General features: G+C 29.1%; 1 protein-coding gene across 1 annotated transcript; it reads right to left on the reverse strand.

Annotated features, from left to right (window-relative positions):
- Positions 1–4,172: 4,172 nt before the first annotated feature.
- LOC122848981 lies at positions 4,173–21,477 on the reverse strand. Its single transcript, XM_044147485.1, has 2 exons — positions 19,500–21,477; positions 4,173–6,163 (listed from the first exon to the last, which is right to left on the reverse strand). Exons 1-2 carry the CDS (start codon positions 20,694–20,696, stop codon positions 5,909–5,911), a joined length of 1,452 nt encoding a protein of 483 aa, XP_044003420.1. The 5' UTR covers positions 20,697–21,477; the 3' UTR covers positions 4,173–5,908.
- Positions 21,478–22,736: the final 1,259 nt, after the last annotated feature.

Consider the following 22,736-nt stretch of genomic DNA (forward strand, 5'->3'; position numbering starts at 1 on the left):
TATATTTTTATTTATTTTTTATGTGTTTGTAAGGAAGTTGGTAAAGCTGAAAAAATTTCAAAAAACGATTAAAACGCCACCCTATAGCCGTTATACGTGAACTTTTTCTTTCATAGTGCTATGGCATAGAACTTGGTATAAAAACTATGCTAGTGGCCTTAACAAATAATTTTTTTGGCTACATCAATTTTTTAAGGTATAATCAGGGCAAAATTAAAGATAACTGACGGGTGTTTGCTATAAACATTATATATTATTCATGAGTGCGAAAAGAACAAGATATTAGAGAGAGAATATCGTTTCTCACTTCCATTCAAGTATTTAAACAAAGTCAACAATTTATTATCCTCTATTAATCTAAATTAATTATAGGAATCTAGATTCAATTTCGGTGATGTTTGTTCGTAATTTTCAAGTATTATCTGTTAGCTTTAGATAAATATGACACTATTTTTTAAACTATTTCGTTGGGATGTAAGTTGCACTCAAACATGATCTTCCATAAAAGCCTATGTTTAACCTCGAAAACATAGTATCGTTATTTCAATTATCTAGTTATAAAATTCGTAAAATCGACATTATATTTAATTTTCCCTGGTTGTACTTTAAGGTCAAAGACAGGTTGTCCTGTTTTACCGGTAAAGACTGTATGTTTTTCGAAGAAAATTCTATTGAATACTATTATTATTATCTTATTGGTATACCGCACGTCATAAAGACTCTTTTTTTTCGCTCTGCAATACCGGCAAAAATATTTCAGGAATAAACTCTTCTTGAGTGGCAACACCGGGCAGGGTTGCCAGACGTCCAGAATTGTCTGGATTCTTCCAGACATTTTAGTGGCTGTCCAGAATCCAGATTCTGTATCATTTTTTTCCAGATTTTTTAGATTTTTCATTTTATTTATTTATATTTTAATCTTTCGCTAAACTTTTACAGATACCGATAAAAGTTAACAACTAAAAATTACCTACAAATTAATTTGGACCAATCACAATCATTATTATGGTTTCCATGTTTGTAGCGGGATATTAAATGACCAGAAATTTTTGTCGAAAACCATATATTTTATTATTCATATGGTATCTAAAAATTTCAAAGGTTGATTTTGAATTGAAATTTTATAATATATATTCATTTAAATTTCTTATCTAGGATAGCTATAATATGTATGATTCTTTTTTATTAACCTTATCTACTTTACCATGTGGACTATATACTTATATTAAATATTAAGTAGCAATATTAAGGTACAACTAGGGCAAAATTCGAGACATCTGGCGGATGTTTGTTGAAAACACTATAGATTCATGAGTGCGACAAGAACGAGAGATTAGAAAAGGAATACTGTTTCTCACTCCCACTCATGTATTTAGCAAAGACAAAAATTTATTATCCTCTATTAATTAAAATTGAGTATTATAGCCGATATTAAATTTAGGTGAAGTTTTTTCGTCTTTTTTTCTAGTTTTATTCTTTAGTTTTTGGTGAATATGGCATTATTTTTTCAAGTATTTCGATGGGGTATTATGTAAAACCGAACATCGTTTTCCATAAGAGCCTATGTTTAACCTCGAAAAAAAGGACCATCTTTAACAGTTAATTAATCAAAAAAACATCTTATAACAAAAAATCTGATTAAAGAAAAAGGTGTATCGTTATTTCAATTATCTACTCTATAAAATTCGTGAAATCGTCATTATTTTTAATTTTCCCTGGTTGTACCTTAATATAATTCCGTGTTTTACAAAATAAAAAATTTAATAAAATGCTAGGGTTTTTAATTTTTTCTAAGCCATCCAGATAAATCCAGACTTTTGCTCAGCCCCCTCCAGACTTCTCTTTTAGACTGTCTGGCAACCCTGACACCGGCTATCATGTTATTTCGGCAAATACACAGTATACATACATGGATATAGCCTACCTGTGCTTATATTATTTTGACATAAACAAACAATTAGTTATTTTAGAGCATTTATAGAGCAAAATACTTAATGTGTTATCCGAGTAAATTCAAAATAGTTAGAGACCAATATAATTGATAAACGATTCTATATATACAAAAAGGTCCTAGATAACTTTGTTTATTTATAATAAATTATTGTAGTTTCTATTTTTTTCGAAGTTAAACACGGTGAGGATAGAGAGATTTTGTTTTTTTTTTTGTGTTCAACTTAAACTTTCATATAAAACTAAAAGTTTGAGAATTTCCATAAACTATCAGTCTGTAGAGGAAAAAAAGACGAATTTTTGAGTTGAATAATAATTGTCAGACCTAAAATATTTTGTTTATACAATAAAAAAAAACAACATGAAAAAACCATTTTTTTTGTTATTTTTATAAATAGGCTTTGTGACTTGGCAACGTCGATATAATGGCGGAAGGCGCGTAAATTCAAATGCAATATGTGTATGAAGTTTATTATAAGCAACTATTACTGCTCACTCTGTTTAATATGAGCTATCCTTGTCATGCATTCAGTATGACTAAGAAGACTAGAAATCTTTTGTATGTAGTATTTCTAGTCTTTTCGAGTATGACAAACCTAAAAACAGAGTGGTGTTGCCACGATTTTTACCGATTTTCAAAATTATAAATAACAATAAAACAAATATTAAAAAAATTTTGATGGATTCTTGAAGCAATTAAAATTAATATCACGTACAAATTTATTCAATAAACCTTTATTAATGACTGAAAAAATGTGATTAAAATTAAAAAAAATTTTTTTTTCGAATTTGGTAAACCTGACTCCGTTTAAATGTAAAAAGATAGGGCTTAGATTTTAGACCACGCCTCCAAAAAAAACACTCGGGTAACTCGTTAACTACAAACGAATGGACAAAGAGCCATCCGACATGGAAAAGTAAAATAAAGTAAAATATCGATATATTGGTGGAATAGGTTAGAAGACCTTTTCTATATAGAAATTTGATAATCAAGGAAAAAAAAAAAAAACGGCTTGGGGACCTGATCGACTCGGATAACTATTTCATCAATAAACTTTTAAACATATTAAAACATAATTAATAAAGAAAAATTATCGTCATTATATATCGATACTTTACGATACAATACGATAATGTCCACGACCATACGATAATAAAGAATTTTTATCGAACTTTGAGACGATGCGATACGATACGATACGTTAACGGGAATCAGTTTTATCGATACAATACAATAATTGGAAGATTATATCGCGGCATCTCTTATCAAGCGTGAATGAATGTTTAAGAAGGCAAATTTTTTTTGCGTTTGATAATCGCAGCTGCGATAAAGTTGGCATGGCTCTGGGACTCCACGCAGGAAGCATCAAGTTCAAGTCCGAGTGATCTTAATAGTGATGCCGCGATACGATACGATACGATATGAAGCCTCATATCGTATCGTATCGTGATTTTCAAGGGCCATATCGTCTCGTATCGTATCGTCAGGTGGTCATATCGCCTCCATATCGTATCAAAAATTCATCATATCGTATCGTATCGTATTGTCTTCATATCGTATCGTATCGTCATATCGACGATATTGTAAAAAAAAAATTCAGTTTCTGGGGTATTTTTTCGAAATTTTATATATTTTTTTTCTTAGTACAGAAATTCATGTATATGTATTTTATTTTTATTATTTCTACCATGTGTACTTTTTAGAATTTTTTCAATGATCACCAATATATTTTCGAGCAAATACGAAGTTCTCAAAGAGATAGAATTGAGAAACTTTAATCGATCTCAGGGTTAAGCGTTGCAAATTGGTTATCCGGCAGGAAGGCCCATTAAAATATTTTCAAACAATGGTGAAAAAAAGTGAAAAAAGAACCCTCCATTTAGTTCTTCGAGTTTATTTTATTTTATAATTTAAATTTATAATTTTAATAAAATTTGTTAAATATTATAAAAAAATTAATGTCATATCGTCGATATGGACGATATATCGGATATATCGTCTTGACCATATCGTATCGTATCGAGTTTGACGATACGATATGAAACCCCATATCGTATCGGATATCGTCACCTCCAATATCGTATCGTATCGTCATATATGATATATCGTCATATCGCGGCATCACTAGATCTTAATTATTTATCGCGAAAATATATGGTTCTTATAAATCATTTAATCTACAAAAAAAAAAAAAAACGAAATTCTTTAAACAACTGTAAAATACTTTTCATAATCACTTTTATTAAAATAATAATTTAGACCTAATTTCATCTGAAATTATCAAATTAGATCTGCCGATTTTTTTCTGGGTGCAGTTAAAATGAGACCATGCCTAACAACTAACAGTATAAAGAAAAAAGGTACAATTTATTAGTTAAATATCAATCATAAGATCGACAAAATTATTTTTATGCAATATAAAACACTACAAGAAGAAATGTTTTTGCTTAAAAAGTAGGTAACGTACATGTAGACCTCCATGGTAACGTAACATAAGTCATGGATTGCGCGTTAATTCAAATAGAACATTTTTCTTGACACTGCTGACAACAGACACATATCATACTCACTCTCTTCAACATCCACTTTCTTTGTCACGCATTCAGTATGGCTAGCTGAAAAATATTTCATTGCTGCCAAGTTTTTTATGGATTTTGAGTAATATAAAAAACGATTTAAAAAAAAAAAAAATACTGATGCTTCATGCAATGAAAATGAATAATATTAGAACTTATTCAAAAAATATTTACCGTCCATTCTAAAAATATAATTAAAATTTTGTTTTTTTTTTTCGAATTTGGTCATTTCGATTCTGACCAATATTAAAGCATATGGCTTGTATTTCAGCCATGCCAAAAAAAAACTGAGATAATATCTTAAAGTCCTAATTCTCTATCAGAGACCATGTTGAAAGTAGTCAACTTTGATAATCAATAAAAAAATAACGAGCTTCCAGATAATTTCCAGACAGGTATATAAAATAGAAAGATCTTTCAGGAATTGACTGTAAAATTTTAAAAATATTCTCATATTTGGTCAAGTATTGAAGCAGTCTTTGACCTTGAAGACCAAAGTTTCAATATTGCGTAAATTTAGTTTTTTTTTCAACATATTGAATCTTATAAAATGATAATCAACGTACATGTAAAAGATCGTTTAATAAATATAGTAATATATGAAGGAATCATGGTTTCAGGATATATTTATAATGTAGAAATAAAAACAAAAGTTTACTACTTTCTAGTTGAGATGCATTTTAAAAATAAAGTGTTTAAATTACAAACATGAAAAGTAATATGGCAATCCAAAATAGTCCTAATATTCTTAAAACTTACAATAATTTTCTTAAAACAATTTTTTTCTTTAATTAATACTTTCTTCTTATGAGACTAGGTTTTTTTTTGCTTAATATAAACTTTTTGTATTTTTCGAATTTCCATTTACTTGAAATGAAGAATTCTAATTTATAAAAAAATTATTGTTTTGAACAAATAATACAAAATTTTAAAATTGATACAAGTGGACAGAAATCAGTAGTATTCAACTTGGTATGCTAGACAGTTACTGCTCGCAGCAAGGATGAAACTTGTTTTCACGATTTTTTTTTCGTGTTTGTAGGGGATCAACGTAATTGCAGACTGCCAAAATTCTACACGAGGATACAATAAAAACGCGTCTGAACCCAGCATAATTTTTTTCGATAATAAAAGGCACAGTATACGGATGAATTGAATGCACAACATTCGTTAAAAATTTCAGATTCGAACTTAACAAAAACAATTTTTTTTGAACTTGATTGATTTCGGTTTGAGTTTTGAATTATTTTGTCATGTACGTGTGCTATAAAAAAAACCTAATGACAAACACAAGATGGACTGTAGAGTTATTTAATGATTATTAAAGCTCTAATAACATGCGAAATATTTTTTTATAATTCGTTTTTGCATTCTTTAATTTTTATAAACGGCGAAGGTTTCTTTTGCTCTGCTTAGATCCTACGATGAGAGGCGGTGTTCTTCGTTTCGTTGGTGTTGCAAGTTGTAGTGCTTTACAGGGTCCAGAATGTGGGTTTGACGAACAAAATGTGCAGAATTTGATACCACAGCCTTCTCTTGTGCATACTCCTACATTTTTGTCATTGTCAACGTGTGATGCAAATGAACATTTTGGACAAGAGAACAGTCGCTCCCATGGTGCAAGGCTACGTCCCGCCTGAAAATAAAACAATAATATTTTATTAAATCATAACAAATATTTTTTTATATTCATAGCTCATCAGAATCAGGTGGTATATCAAATGCGGCTGAAACTAGCACGAATAAGCTATAGCCCATCTGATTCTAAGGTACTTTCGACTATCGCGAACTAAAATTAGAAACTAATAAATACTAGTAAATTTTAGTTTTGAAAACGATTATCACGTACGCGTCGAAAGTATACCTTACGTATCGGCTGGGTAATAATTTGGTGGCTATAGTTTCAAACGCATCCCTCAAGTATACAGATAAGTTACTACAGTAAATGACTGAAAAAAAAAATAAATAAATAATGAAAAATCATCAAATTTCTATATTTAAAAAACTAAATTAATAAACAAAACATTCGTTATGATTTTTTATTTTTCCAACAAAGATATTTATTATATATTTTTTTTTCTTTGAGAACGGCTTCTTTTTTTTCCTGAAATTTAATGTTTAATCTGGTGGAAAATGAAATCAATTCCATGAAACGGTGTATCAGAGTATACAAATATATCGACAGAGCTGGACACAAAGCATATATCTTTGAAATTTGATATTGTCTGGGAAATCACAAAATCTCTTGATTGGTCTATAAATATATGTATAAATATTGAGTTACGAAAATATTACGAGTTAATTCAACTAGAAGGTTCAACTGAGAGAATAACTTACTAATCTATGTTAAATTCTTTTATAAGATATAGAACTAATAAGAAGGACCTGTCTTTTGAAAATTGTAAACAAAAAACTTAAATTTTAAGAGATGAATCTTTGGACAAAATTCGACTTTTTTTTCTATTGAACTCAGTAAAATAAAAATGTAAAATTCATTGAACATTTCTGAAATGCCGAAATAGGTATAGACTTTTTTAAATATTGAAGTATAATACTTTAAAAATATTGAAAAACTAATACTTAACAGAATATTGACTTAAAAATATATTAAGGAAGTTATTCACCAACCCTATGTTATTTTAAAATATGATGAGAATGGTCTGAAATTTCGCACACAGCTGTTAGATCTTTTAATGCTGAATGTGATAGTATAATTATTTTTTGTGTTAAATTTAAATCGGTTAAATTTTTTATAATTAATTATTAAAAACATCATTCAACATTGGCTCTTATGGAGATTTCAACCATTTTTTTCAGATAGAAAAAACGATGATAAAGCCTTGAAAAAATTACATATGTGAAACCGATTTTTTTTTGATCACGCGAAAAATTTTCATTTGTTGATCGGTCACAATCAATGAGTAATTAATTATAACATCAAAACAAAAATGATATATAACGAAAATTAAAATTTTCAATACTCCGGTGGGTTATGTGCAATTATTAATTAGTGTAATTTTATTTTTTTCAAATAAAACGTCGTTGTTTAGTCACAACACTACGAAATTTTATCATAAACATATGTTCATCTGTGAGAGTGAGACGAACTAAGCAGGGCTGCCAACACTGCGCGTCGAATCTCCACAAAACATGATATTGTTGGGTTCCAATGTAAATCGGGAAAAAAACAGCCACATCAAATTTTTCTATTAGAATTCTAATAACTCCGTGAGTTTTAAAGATATCGTTTTCAAAAGAGCGGCGATTTAAAGATCAAAATAAAAGGAAACTTTTAATTAGTCGGTGCAAATCGATCACGCTTACAGATAAAAAGGTATTTAATATTTAAAAAAAAAAAGAAAAAAAGGTTTTTAACATTTTTGGCACTGGCAACTCTGATAATTATTTGAGAAAAAATCGAAAATATACAAATTAAAGAGATTGAAAACACGCTTCTTTTGGTCCTAACACGAAATGTCTCTGACAATTACTTTGGAAATGAGAGCATTTTTTAATATTCGGTAGACAAATCCAATACGTAGGTGACGCGAAGCGTCCCACCTACGTAAAATTTTTACTTTTTATATACAAAAGTAACTCTTTTTTTTCCTTTTTAATATACAAAATATGTGAAATAAAAAATATGAATAAAAAAAATTAGGTGGTTATATCTTACGATAGTTTGTAAATTTGATTTTGTAATTTTGACACCATTAAGGAGGTTATGCAGCTAACACTTTTTCATTTTGAAGTATAGTGAGAATGTTCTGAAATTTTGTGCACAGTTAGACCTTTTTATTCTGAATACGACGATATAATTATTTTCTTATGTTGATCGGTTGAATTTTTTGTAATGAACAGCTCTCGCGGCGCAGGGATGCATAGGGTGCTAGTGCCCCGTTCCTAAAAATTTGATAATTCTCAACTATTAACACAAAATTTTTGCTTGAGAATACTTTGAGTTGAAACACATGTTTGAAGATTTTACCGATTTTCCCAAGATGGTCCTTGTAGGTGAAAAATCCGGAAAACAATTGATTATAAACCAAGGTTTGTTTTTTCTGAAAAACTTACACTTGCTACCTCTTTATAATGACGCTGAAGCTGGCCGCCAAACGCTGGAGAGTAAGGGACGTATAGGGGCCCCGTGCTTACAATAACGAAAATTGCTTCGTTCTCATGTTTCACTACTTAATCTATTATCTAAATCATAAACGAAGTAGATAAAACCTAGAAATACATTATTTACCCTCAGCATAGCGTTTAAGGGGGTAAAAAAGGGGTGAAAACGCGGATTCTAGACAATTTAATTTTTTTTGCTAATTTAAAATCGAAATTGGGGCATAAAAATATTTTGTAAATTAATAATCGACTAATTCAAAGCAATAAAAAAAATTTCAACCCCCAACATAGCGTTTTAGGGGGTGGTAGGGCGGATTAAAACTTGAATTATTTTTTTTACTAACTTTAAAATGAAAATTGGGGCATAAAATGCTTTCAATTATTACACTTTTAATTTAGAAAATATTTTCATGCCCCAATTTTCATTTTAAAGTTAGTAAAAAAAATAATTAAAGTTTCCATCCCCCCTGGCCCCCCCTAAAACGTTATGTTGGGGGTTGAAATTTTTTTTATTGCTTTTAATTAGTCAATTATTAATTTACAAAATATTTTTATGCCCCAATTTTGATTTTAAGATAGAAAAAAAAATTAAATTGTCTAGAATCCGCGTTTTCACTCCTTTTCACCCCCTAAAACGCTATGTTAAGGGTCGTAATTATTTTTTTAGGTTTTTATTAGTTGACTTTTAATTTACAAAATATTTTCATGCCCCAATTTTCATTTTAAAGTCGGTAAAAAAAATAATTAAAGTTTTAATCCCCCCTACCACCCCTTAAAACGCTATGTTGGGGGTTGAAATTTTTTTTATTGCTTTTAATTAGTACACTTTTAATTGAGAAAATATTTCCATGCCCCAATTTTCATTTTAAAGTTAGTAAAAAAAATAATTAAAGTTTTAATCCTCCCTACCACCCCCTAAAACGCTATGTTGGGGGTTTAAATTTTTTTTATTGCTTTTAATTAGTCGATTATTAATTTACAAAATATTTTTATGCCCCAATTTCGATTTTAAATTAGCAAAAAAAATTAAATTGTCTAGAATCCACGTTTTCACCCTTTTTCACCCCCTAAAACGCTATGTTAAGGGTCGTAATTTCTTTTATTGCTCTTAATTAGTACACTTTTAATTTAGAAAATATTTTCATGCCCCAATTTTCATTTTAAAGTTAGTAAAAAAAATAATTAAAGTTTTCACCCCCCTACCACCCCCTAAAACGCTATGTTGGGGGTTTAAATTTTTTTTATTGCTTTTAATTAGTCGATTATTAATTCACAAAATATTTTTATGCCCCAATTTCGATTTTAAATTAGCAAAAAAAATTAAATTGTCTAGAATCCACGTTTTCACCCTTTTTCACCCCCTAAAACGCTATGTTAAGGGTCGTAATTTCTTTTATTGCTCTTAATTAGTACACTTTTAATTTAGAAAATATTTTCATGCCCCAATTTTCATTTTAAAGTTAGTAAAAAAAATAATTAAAGTTTCCACCCCCTACCACCCCCTTAAACGCTATGTTAAGGGTTGATATTTTTTTCCTAGCTTTCTATTGTTCTAATATTAATTTACAAAATAACCGCTCAGTCCAAATTTCGTTTTAAAGTAGTTAAAAAAATTATTTTCAAAAAATTTCGCGTTTTCACCCCCCTCTCACCCCCTAAAACGCTATGTTAAGGGTTGATTTTTTTTTCTAGCTTTGTATTGTTTTAATACTAATTTACAAAATAACCGCTTAGTCCAATTTTCGTTTTAAAGTAGTTAAAAAATTAATTCACTGGTATACGCGTTTTTACCCCTTTTTTACCCCTTTAAACGCTATGCTGAGGTTAAATAATGTATTTCTAGGTTCTATTTACTTTGTTTATGATTTCGATAATAGATGAAGTAGTGAAACATGAGAACGAAGCGTTTTTCGTTATTGTAAGCACGGGGCCCCTATACGTCCCTGAGTATCCAGCGTTTGGCTGCCAGCTTCAGCGTCATCAACGTATGGCATGTTAAAACACACACACACATACTTGCAGTCTTATATATTGTATACAGAGCGCAGGCGCTTTACACTTTATTTTTTTACAGTGTAGCCGGGGTACGTTCCAAAAATCACTCGGAAGCCCGGAAACGGCGCAGTAGACAAAATAATTTAGGAATAAAATAAACTTAAAAGTTACTGGAGGTTACTGTTGATTGCAAACAACAAAATTAGCCATATTGCATACATGCCACTTGCTTTTGTTATTTATTACAGTTGTGAAAAGTATTTTTATAATTATTAATAATAAGTAAACAATAATATTTTTCTGACTTGGACCTATTAAAATTCATGGAAAAAAAATCATGTCTACCACAACAAAATATCAAAAATTTTCTATAATCACAATCTTGAACTTCCGGGCTTCCGAGTGGTTTTTAGAACGTACCCCTGATCTCAGTTTTGTCTGTGACGTCAGAAGCGCCCCGCAACGAATTTGTCCATAACCTCCTTAAGGTTGCTTCCCAGCAGCATAGTCGAACTGATATTTGTAGTTTGAGGGACCCGTATACCATATATACGGGTTATAACGTTATTACTCATGTCCATGTACCCAAAATTTTGTTGCTTTTTGTATGCATCTTTTTAATCACTACAGTTTTGTAGTAATTGAAGGTTTTCTAATTGCAAATGATCATGCTAAATATAAAAATGTGAGGTTCCCTCTATCCTCGTGTATAAAAGCTGTCTACTTGAGACTAGTTATCCCAAATTCCACGTCAAAAAAAAGATTTTAAAATTCACCAGATAGATAATTATTTCATTTACAAAATAAGCTTTAAAAAAAAAAAAATTCAATTGAAAGTCAATCTCTGGGAAGCATGCTTACGTTGCAACCTTAAGAGATTTAAATGTTAATCTTCTATTGAACAACAGAACAACGTCAAATTTACAATTTTCTATTCGTTCTTATATATTATTGAAAGCCAAAAAGTCTGAAAACTTCGTTCATCAATATATTATAAGAGATACAATTTTCATATAGTTTTTATATGAATATATAGTTCAATTCATAAATATATATGACTCGAAAGTTCAATGAAACGTAAATGATTTTTAGAAGACTTTCAACTTCATCTTTGATTGGAAACATTATGAAGTGGAACGTTAATTGTAGAATTAAAAAGATATTTTCTAGCGATCACTATATACAAAAAAAAAAAAAAAAATTAATAAGAACTAGCGTATCTGAAAAAAATTTAAAAATCTTCGAAAAAATTAAAAGTATAATCGTCGACTTCTTCGACTTCAATTATGGGTGTACGGTTTTTTTTTTTTATAATATTTTGTATTAAAGCATGCGTGGGATAGAATTCTTGAAGCGGACATGAAGTGAAAGAAATGGGGGCCAAATTTGAATGTAGCGTTTTCTAAAAAAACATTCACTTCTTAGAATTCATTATCAGAGATATAATATACATATATATATATATATATATAAATTAAAATGGTCTATTGGTATTTGACTAATTTTCAAGTACATAATATGTAGCGAAACCAAAATCATAATTTTTTGTTTTTTATTAAACTTTAAAAATATTAGAAATCGGTAGCACTTTTATAATCTTTAGAGGGAGTTGACGATGATAAGATACATTTTTTTTTGAAAAAGGTAAACATTCCGATATAACTATAATAAAATATACATATATCTATATTTTATCATTTATTTAATACCATAAAATAAACTGACAAATGTAAAATAATAAAATTGTACCACCGTCTACAACAAAATAACTTTTTTTTTTTCGATGTGGGCCAAGATAGTTCCCCTTCTATTTTATCATCGGTCACGCGTCGGATACATATTATCTCATATTTCGACCTCACTGTTGCTATGCAATCAGATTGTGTTAATCACATATGCGCTAAACCCTACTGTACGACGATGAAAATTGAACTTGGTTGTGAAGAAGCTAAGCTTCTCTTTTGTCTATCTTTCTTGACAACTTCTATTCAATTGCTGTGCCGTATATTTCTCATTTCCTTTTTTAATTCTTTTGACTAGTTTTTATTATGTTCATTCTATGATTTTTATTTTTCAAGGTGCGTCGCTGAACAAAAACGCCTGGCAACTGACGAAAACATAACAGCAACACTATAAACACGAGTATTAGTATGCTTACATCATCGTGAATACTAGTGCACGGAGAAATAAAACAAATTTTACTGTGCTAGCAAGGTAATGTCGTGCATAAATGTTTTTTCGAGTATATTGTTATGTAGTCCAATAAAAATTACAGTTTGTATTATTTAAATTGAGTTGAATCCAGGATTTTTTTCTTCTTTTTTGAAAACCCACTTTTATGTTTAATGAACAATTTATATCTCCCCTAAAATATAGTTTTTGCCAAGGAGATTATTTCTAGTGTGAAAAATAATTCTTATCTTCTTCATTCAAATACTTTCCCAGTGCATCGAAAACACTCTGGTTACGATTCTCCCATAGAATAATTGTTAACGTATAGAGGCAATATATTACTAAGAATAAAATTTATACGTTAAATTTTACTGAAATAATTTTAGTTACTAAATCCGAGTCTTGATTTTTTTTTATCCGTTCAAAATTCAAATCAAACAGACCTTGACACATCAAGGAATCAAATGAATAAATGAAAAATAAATTTAAAAAAAGTTTTCACGTGAAATATATTTTGTAAAGATGAAAATAATAACATGAGTATATATCATTTTCAATTTACTCTCACGAATTGTTGACGGTTAAAATTTTACAATAATAAATAATCAGAGGGCTAAATAAAAAAATATGTATATAGTGAAGTAATTTTTTACTTTTATAATTGTGTTAGAAAAAAAGAAGTAAAAAAAACAACAGCACAGTCAATGTTACAATAAACACAGTTAATACACCGTACAGTATTAAACAACACAGACCGTTATCAAGGACGTCAGGAAAAGATGTTGTGAAGGACGTTTGTAAACGTCATATAAAACAAAAAAAATTCTTTTTATAAAAACAGTTGCCAAGAACTTGTAGAATTACAAGATCTAAAAGTTGACACAGACCTCATAGTACAATTGAACAAGATGTTGGCAAGAATTATGTGCAAATTTCGGACAATTTGTGTTCACATACATATATTTTTTCATTAATGTCATATTAGCTAAAGGTTGTTTATTAGTAAATTCTCCTGTAATTTAATTTTGCGTTTTTATTTTCGTCAACCTCTAGATGAAATAATTATCTATTTAATAAATTAATTTCATAGTATTTGGTTCAAGTCATAGCTTTGTCAGAATTTGTAGAAATTTGTAGTGAAAAGATTTTAATTTGTAGTTCAAAGATTAAGGGTAGGTGATGAATAGTTAAGGATTTGGAGTAAAATATTTATTATTGAATAACTAAACTATGATATCTATTAGATGCAGGGAAACTCGGATCAATTTGTATAGTAAAAAAATTACAATTTGCAGTTGAACCGTTTTTTCGAAAAATAAGTTTCATTTTTTTCTTTTTTTAGGTAGGCGTAAGTCTACTAGTATTGTTTTCACTATATATGAATTTGATAAAATAGTCATATCTACTAAAATAATCTAGATAAAAAGTTCATATTAGAACCCAATTAAACGTTAAAAAAAATGCTGAAACAGAGTATATAAAATAAATTATTCTAATTTTTTATATATAATTAGTTGTCAGCAAAAAAAGAATCTCCAAAAATATTTAAAAAACCAAAAATAAATCATGGATGCGATTTTTCATCAGGATATTCGAAATTGTTTTTTTTTTTTTTTTTTTTTATTGTTAGTAATTTGTTAATAATTAACAAAAAAAAAAAATAAAAAATCCAGTTTTTTTATAATTCGTATAACTTTTGAAATAATTATTAACTTAGAGTCTTCTATCTAGTCTCAAATTGTTTGTCTTTCAAATACCGAGTGTCACACTTTCTTGATAAAACACGCACTAGTTATCAACTAGTTATTAGTTAATTAGTTATCAATAATTGTTATAAGTAATGTCCAGTATGTTCTAATAAAAAAATAGCCATGAAGGATTGTTTTTTACGATTTGTTAGAGGAGTGTGGCTCTCAGAAATTCAACCAGGAATTTTTTGAGCTTTACAAAATTTTTTTATGTTTATTTGTTCAAAATTTATGGAGAATATAAACAACTAATAATTTAATTTTTTATATCTTTTTTTTTTAACAAAAAAAGGATACGCACATGCGGCAAACTTTCTTTGCTGGGCGGTTATAATTCGCTTGATCGATAAAATAGTTATTTGTATTATTTTTTTTTTTGCAAGTGTAGTCATTGTAGTAATGTAGTAATAAGGTAATTATGCTTCATTGATGATGTCATTGTAGTTATGTTCTCAAGGTGCAGTAGGTGCAGTAGGTGTAGTAACAGAATTTTTTGACTGCATTTCTTAGTCATAGAATCTGACAATGAATCGATGTATCGTCAAACAAAAAGTATGTGTTTTTTTAGAAGTTTTCTATTTTCTCTTTGTACATAATTACAAGAAGAAGTGGTACCGGGTTACACTGATAAATATAAAAATTTTGCTCCGCATTAAGTCTGGCGACAATTTTGCCGGGCCCTAGTCAAATTCTGAGCGTGTTGTACAGTCTTAAAATGAGTATCTCGCTCTGTCTCTTTATACCCGCACTTTTATCCGAAACAAAATAATAATAATAATAATAATACGGATGTCAGTTTCGTGTATATCGGCAAGACCACTGCATAGCAACAGCGAGCAACGTTCTCTTCTTGCTGCGTCATTAAAGAATGGAACTGTTTTGATAATGTTGGCGGGACGAGAGCACGCATACTGAGAAATATAAAATATAAAATTCACAAAAAAAAAAGGAAATGTAAGTTACAATTTTAACAAAGTATGCGGGAAAAAAAATATATAAACCTAACAAATTAAAAGGTAGTACACATAAAAAAAAACTTCAAGATAAAGTACACAGATGTTGATTACCTATAAATACGCAAATATGAAAAACCCATATTTGTATCGACAAGAAAACATTGTTGTTGATCATATTGGACACATGAAAATTACGTACTTTTTTTTTTTTATTTTTTGTTATTTTTATTGAGTTTTTTTTTCAATTCAACATATTATTGAAAAATCATATAATAAAAAATATATTCATAATTTATGAAAAAAAGAGATGAATTAGACAAAGTTTTGCTGTATCGTCAAAAAAAAAAAAAACACAAATCTCAGTAAAATGGTACTCTTTATAATTATAAAACAGAAAAATATAAAAAAAAATCTAGTGACACATAGAATTTTAATAAACATACAATTTAGTACATTGAATTCGTTAATCGTTTTAAACAATAGTTTAAAAGTCATAAAATAATATTTATATTTAAAATAAATTATATGAATATTTTTCGGTCATTTTGTCAATAATTAAAAAAAAACTAAGTTCCAAGCCTCTTCAACTTTTGAACTAATATAAACAACTTTATTACTTTTGCAGTTTTTTCGCCTTCTTATTTTGTTGTTTGCTACTATAGTTGTTTTAAAAAATTATAAAAAATTCACTTTAAGAATTGACTGAGAAAATTTCTGATCGTTTTCAAATCATAGATTTCAAATAGGATCCGTGAACCTGGCACACAATAAAAGGTGATAAATTTGGTTTTCGATAAATTAAATATATAAGAAAAAAAAAATTAAAAGTGAGGGTGAAGATACAAAAATACTGTTTATAGAGTATGTATGTATATTTATTTTAATTTGACTATAGACGCTAGGGGAAACATGATAAAACATATGATCCTTGAAATTTCACCTTCCTGAGAACTTCTGACATATAGCATAAGTTTTTAACGGGAATACGCTGTTACCAGAATAAAAACACACTTGTACAGATCTGTGTGATCGTTACTTGGCAAACAAGCATATCGTGAGTTCATATATTTTATTGGGCAGTTTTTGTACAACTTTTCTCGAAAACTCGAATTCATGTCAATACTTGAATTCAATTTCAATATAAATTATGTTTTATTGTCGTAGGTTTTTTTTTTGTTTTGGCTTTGTAGAATTGGGTTTTTCTTTATTTTTTCTAGTCACGTAGTTAGTTATAATTTCTTTTCAGTCATTCTTATCGTCTACCGATGATGAAAAACCTTCAAAAGTAAAAAAGCAAACTTAAACTCAGACCAGGCAAACACCATATGCATTTATATAAAAGAGCCAGCTGTCCTGCATTCCGACTATCTTTTCCCCTTCTCATCGAAACTTTTTACCCTCTGGCATCGAAAATGAGCCCTGTAAGAGAGAGGGCGAGAGAAAGAGAGAGAGATACACAAAAAGAGTAACTCAAACAAAAATGAAATAAGTGTAGTATCAAAGCTAACAGAATAGTTTTAATTTCATTTCGATAAAACTTGTCCTATTTTATAATTAAGATAATTTTTTACAGATTCAACAGATTTCAACATATAGTTTATGTGTGAATTTTGTTTAAATAACTCTATATCATCCTATTTTTACTAAAAGATTGATTACAGATTTTCAATACAACTAATTTTCATCCATAAAACACAGGACTTGAAAGTAAACAACAAATAATAAAGTTTATACTTTTTTTATATATTAGGTAGTCAGTAGGATAGCATGACTACACACATTGATACTGATAGGTATTCTAAATTCGATTCAAAAGATCAAGTTCACTGCGGGAGATCATTCGCAAATGTTGTTATAATATACTAAAATATATATACCTTATGAATCATCATCAAGATGAGAAAAAAATTGCAGTTGTCTCTTCTAAATACACTTAAGTAATAATCTAGCTACAAAAAATAAACCTCATTAATACCGCAGTATGATTACTGTTTTTAAGGATAAGAGATAGACTCGAAAAAAAAACGACTAAAGCAATAACCAGCTGGTGGTAAAAAAACAATAAATAGTAATGCATGAATTCCTATGTTTACATAACACCTGGTATAGATGTTCAACAGCCAGATCGAATAAATTGCAACTGAAATAAGACCGTGGCAAGTAATTAATTTTTGGGCTCAAAATTGACTTAATTGGTGATGAGAATTAAGACTAAACGAAAAAAAATATATAGGTAGATAAAAAAGACCATGCTGTACAGTAATTTTCATTAGACTTTTTCAGAAAAACTTGTTTTCATCATTAAAAAACGTAAGAATAACGGATGAATCGATTGGTTTGCCTGTTAAAAGTTGACATTTTCAAAACGACAGTAAGTTGTTGTGTTGTGTTGAATTCAGAGGCTGTTGCTATGCTGAACAGAGCGCGGCAATTTTGACTATGATTGCCCTTCACTGAGAGACTGTCGAGATCAGTCGTAGAACTTTTGCGACTAATAGCGATCGTCTTTCAGTGTTGGTTCTCATTTGAATGTTTATATTGAGAAAAATTCATGGGCAACAAGTTTTTTCTAAAATGTATAAAATATGTAAATTAATCAATTTACAAATTTTATACACTGTTATAGTGATTGTGATAATATTTTTATAACTTTTTCATGTTTTTACCATAACACATCGTGGAAAAAACTTCAAATCAAATTACTTATATATATTGTGAGAACCGTGAAATGCATGATTTTTAATTTTTCTGAAAATAATATTTTTTAGTATAATTAATTAGAGATATAGGTTTCGTGAAAAATCTGCAATGTTTTATCTACTAATGAATCCATAAATAAAAATCTATTAATATAGTGAATCTATATAAGACTTCCGATATTTGTTTTGTAAAAAACACCTGTTAGATTAGTCTTATCGATCACCAGCATTAGAGGGTTTGATTATGTGACATCATAAATAAATAATCAATCAAATCTGATATTTTTTCCCACAAATATTGGGTATCTACAGTATTTTCGATCTTTAATTAATCTCTTATATGATTATCTAAAAAGTGCAACTTTTATTTTAAAAAAAACAAGTAGAGATATTGAAACTATATCCTGAAATTTTTTATTTTTTACTTTACTTCAAAAGAACTACAAAACGCAAACATCGATTTATTGGAAATATCTATTTATCAATTTGATAAACATCAAATTTTCATAATAATTATTCGAAACATATATGTATCACAGAACTAGTAAGCTTAACAGTAAGTCTTTCCAGAGCTTTGATAAAATTCATAAATGAATTCATACATTTAAATGTAAAACTATTGTAATAACTTCATTGCTATCAAAAAAAATGATAAGATGTCGCCCACACTTTTTTTTTTTTTTTTTTAATTAAAATTTTTTCCTCTGTACGCTTTGCTCTTCCTCACTTACAACTAGAAATTATGTATTGGATAGATCTCGTAAAATAAAACGGTTCACTCAACTTTTTTAATTCAAAATTTATAACTTAAAAACTAATTGTTATAAATAATATATCATTTTTATAAAAATAAGTGTTTATATCAGTAAAACTGTATAATATTGATGATAATATAATGACTAATTTATAATAAATGGCTTGTCATAGTATACGATCCTCAACAAAGATATAAAAGTAACAAAAGTGCCAACTGTGTGTAAAGGCTTGATTACATAAATCAGATCTCATTACACACAAAGTCGCGACTTAATCATAACAACCAAGAGAGAAAAATATTTCATTCAATTCAAAGAACAAAACGTATACAAGGTTAAAAAAAAAATTAGCTTCTTTTCAACGATTATACTTGGAATCATTATCAACTCCGTTTCTTTTTAATTTACCACTTATAAAGTGATTTTAAGATTATACTTAATAGATACTCATGTAAAAATAATATGCGTAATAATAAAGTTGGATTTAAACAATTAGTGATAGAGATGATTATTATTTATTCTTACCTTAAGAAATGAATGAAATTTTATTTTACTCGGTGAAACTGGTGGACTACTTGGTGTTCTTCTTCCTTTTGGTGATAGTAAATTATGAACAGGAATCAAATATCCTCTTCTACGACTCTTTGGACTTTCACTTATACTATTATTAATCTCAGTTTTATATTTTTTGATGAACTTGAGATTTTCTTTTGTATTTTGTCGATAATGTACATACTGTATTCTTCGTTTATTTGCAAAACTATCAGCAAAACAAATTCTTCTCCAAATTGTTGAAACCATACTTATTGAACAAAGATCTTTTGGACTCAAATATCCTAGTATTTTCGAAACAATCCAGCAATGATTTGTCTGTTCACCAAGTAAACTAAAAAGATCAGCTTTACTTTTTCCAATTAAATTAACATAGTTTGATCTTCGACGATGTTTTGTAAAATTTGTACGATCAAAATCTAAACGTTTTGGTTTTATATCAACTTTTATATGATCATTAATTTTAAGTTTGCTTAATTTTTTATTCCATGATAAATTAAAATTTTTGTTCTTATCAAAAGGACTAGTTTTACTGGTTGTAGGCGATGAGGTTATTTCAATTGTTGGTAATATAAAATTAATTTTTTTTGATGGAGTTGTGGTGTATGGAGTACTTTGAGGCATGTTGACTAGTTTTTCTTCGACATTTTCGTCTATTGGCTTATAAGCATTAAATGATGCTGAAGGAGTTGCTGAAGATGTAAGTGATGAATTAAGATTGTGACAATTTAAACTTGAGGCTGGTGTAACAACAACTGCACTACGTTGATTTTTCCTGGCACGATTTCGATGGTTTCTCAGTTCCATTCGAAATTCATGTCGATCCATAGGCATTTTGCTTGACTTTTCTTCCGAAGTTTCATCGCGACGATGATAGGTAGTTGACAGCGAGGCATTGATCAAAGAATTTAAATTTTTTGATCGATGTCGTTCTGATTGTCTTAACCAATAACATCTTTTAGGTGACGAACTATAATTTATTTTTTCTCTACTATTTGTTGTATTTGGTGTGTAGACAAATGAGTATGGCGTTCCCGACAAATATCCACTGTCAATACTATCAAATGCACCATCACCAGATATACGACTCGAATTTGTTACACTGTGAGGAGTTTCCATTATTTTAAAATTTGTGGATTGAGTTATTTCAACGTCTGTAGGATCAAACATTTTGTTTATTTTTGAAATGTTATTGATATATTATTTAGAAGTACTGAATTCATAACATTGTATAACAATTTTCATCATGTCATGCATTCAGTTCTAATGTTTGTCACACTTTAACTTTTTCTTTATTATACTTTCAATACACTTTTGTTTTTGTTATTGTAGAAACGAAATTAAAATCAACATGTCACCCTAAGTATAAAGCTACCCCTGAAGTGACATTTAACACACAAATATATATAAACCGAAAAAAAAAAAACGAATAAGATTTCAAATTCAAAATAATATAATTAAACCACAGTAAATATCAATAATTAACCAAACAAACAAAATAAAAAAAAAACAATACGAAATAAGTCTTAACAAACGGAATGTTATGTAAACTATAAACTGGCTAGAACTGACACGATACAGTGAAATGTGGTAAATGATCCCGCGCACACGACTCACACACGAGGAAAGTTGGAAAGTGGTGGTGGGTCGTTTTGCTTTGAAAAGCGTTGCTTGGACTTCGCAAAGGGGAAATAGACCAATAGGGCAATGTAATGAACGCGCGTCAGCCAGTTGCTAAGGAGACCTTGATTGGTCGAAGAGAGAGAAGGCTAAGACTTAAGTAGTGGTGGTGGCATCAGGTGGCATGTTCAGGGCTCCATATACTTGGCTGGCAGGATTATGAAAAATAAAAAACTAAGATATAAAATCGTTTGGGAATGATTTGGGAACGTTTGGGAAATGATTCTTATAATTTGGGAATGCATAGTTTAACTAATAATTAATAATAGGTGGTTTCTTTTGTGTATTTAGTTTTTTCGTGTTTATTTTCGCGCATGCGCAATTAAATGCGCAGCCAGCAAAAAATCAGTTTGCAACAGCGTAGGACATAAGGGGCTGGATCAGCTATGTTTTAATTTTTATTTTTCAAGAATTATTTGTTCGACGCCACTGTTCTCTCCTCAAGTTTGCATCACAGGCGCATGTGCATGATCATGGGTGCGTTCCGCACCCGTATTCAGAGGATGTTCTCATTAGGGCTTTTTTTTCCGATGGCGGCGCTTGTGAACTTTTTATATAGATTTTACATAGAAAAGCTTCACAAGCGCCACCATCGGAAAAAAAACGCCCTAATGAGAACATCCTATGAATACGGGTGCTGGAGAGGACCGCGGTCCACCAAAAATAGGCGTGGTTTATCATGGTGAATTTAATTTCGTCGTAGTGTCAGCACCAGTCAGCACTGCTATGTATTACAAAACGTAAACAAACATAAACAAAAGTAAGCACCGAAAAATATAATTAACATGATGGCCAGTCTCGGCGAAATTCATAAAACTCGCACCCCCACCATGCTACTCACTTCCGAGAATAAAAATTTAGTTTCGTTCTGCATTTATAAGCCAGTCTTAGCAAAGCCTTTTTTGAACCTAAAAAATCAATAATTATGTACTTAAATGAACATTTTACTAAAAATTTTTTTATAATTATTAATAATTTTGTTTTGTTTTTATTCATTTATTATATTTTAATAAATTTTTAGAGTTTCAATCAGTCACAAATTTCAATAAAACACAGTAGCTTATAAATAGAGGAGAGAATTATCTTGACGTTATACGAACGAAGGAGAAATGAGCCGGAGAGTGGGAGTATAGGTTTACCGAAAAATTTCCTCTCCTTTTACCCATTGACTATCTTATAAAAAGAGTGTACTGTACGAAGAAAAAAATAATTTGGCATAAAAAAAAATTGTCAATTAAAATGCTAGGTGTATATTATTATCTCAATTATTTAGCCTGTAAATTGTATTTTTTTTCAAAGTAAATGCTTCGAAACATATCATAACTCAAATGTAAGGTTAGGACAGCACTTATATTTTTGTTATCTTCCAGGATCTTAAACTGGCTGCTGTTGCTGTTCATTTTCAACAATAACATTACCGTCTACATCAGTCAATAGATAATGTGTTCAAAGTGAAATTTTTTTTTTCCATTTCGTTGACTGTTATTGACAAATTTATTGTCTTAATTATTTTATTCAGTACAAAATTCA

The sequence above is a fragment of the Aphidius gifuensis genome, linkage group LG1 (genome assembly GCF_014905175.1).
Source record: "Aphidius gifuensis isolate YNYX2018 linkage group LG1, ASM1490517v1, whole genome shotgun sequence".
Classification (NCBI taxonomy): Eukaryota; Metazoa; Arthropoda; class Insecta; order Hymenoptera; family Braconidae; genus Aphidius; species Aphidius gifuensis.

What these genes read in the sequence shown, in the direction of transcription:
- LOC122848981 (XM_044147485.1), bottom strand. Translation starts at nt 20,696, where the DNA reads ATGTTTGATCCTACAGACGTTGAAATAACTCAATCCACAAATTTTAAA. An exon ending in AATTTCATTCATTTCTTAAG is followed by an intron (nt 6,164 to 19,499) that starts GTAAGAATAAAT and finishes TTTTATTTTCAG; the next exon opens with GCGGGACGTAGCCTTGCACC.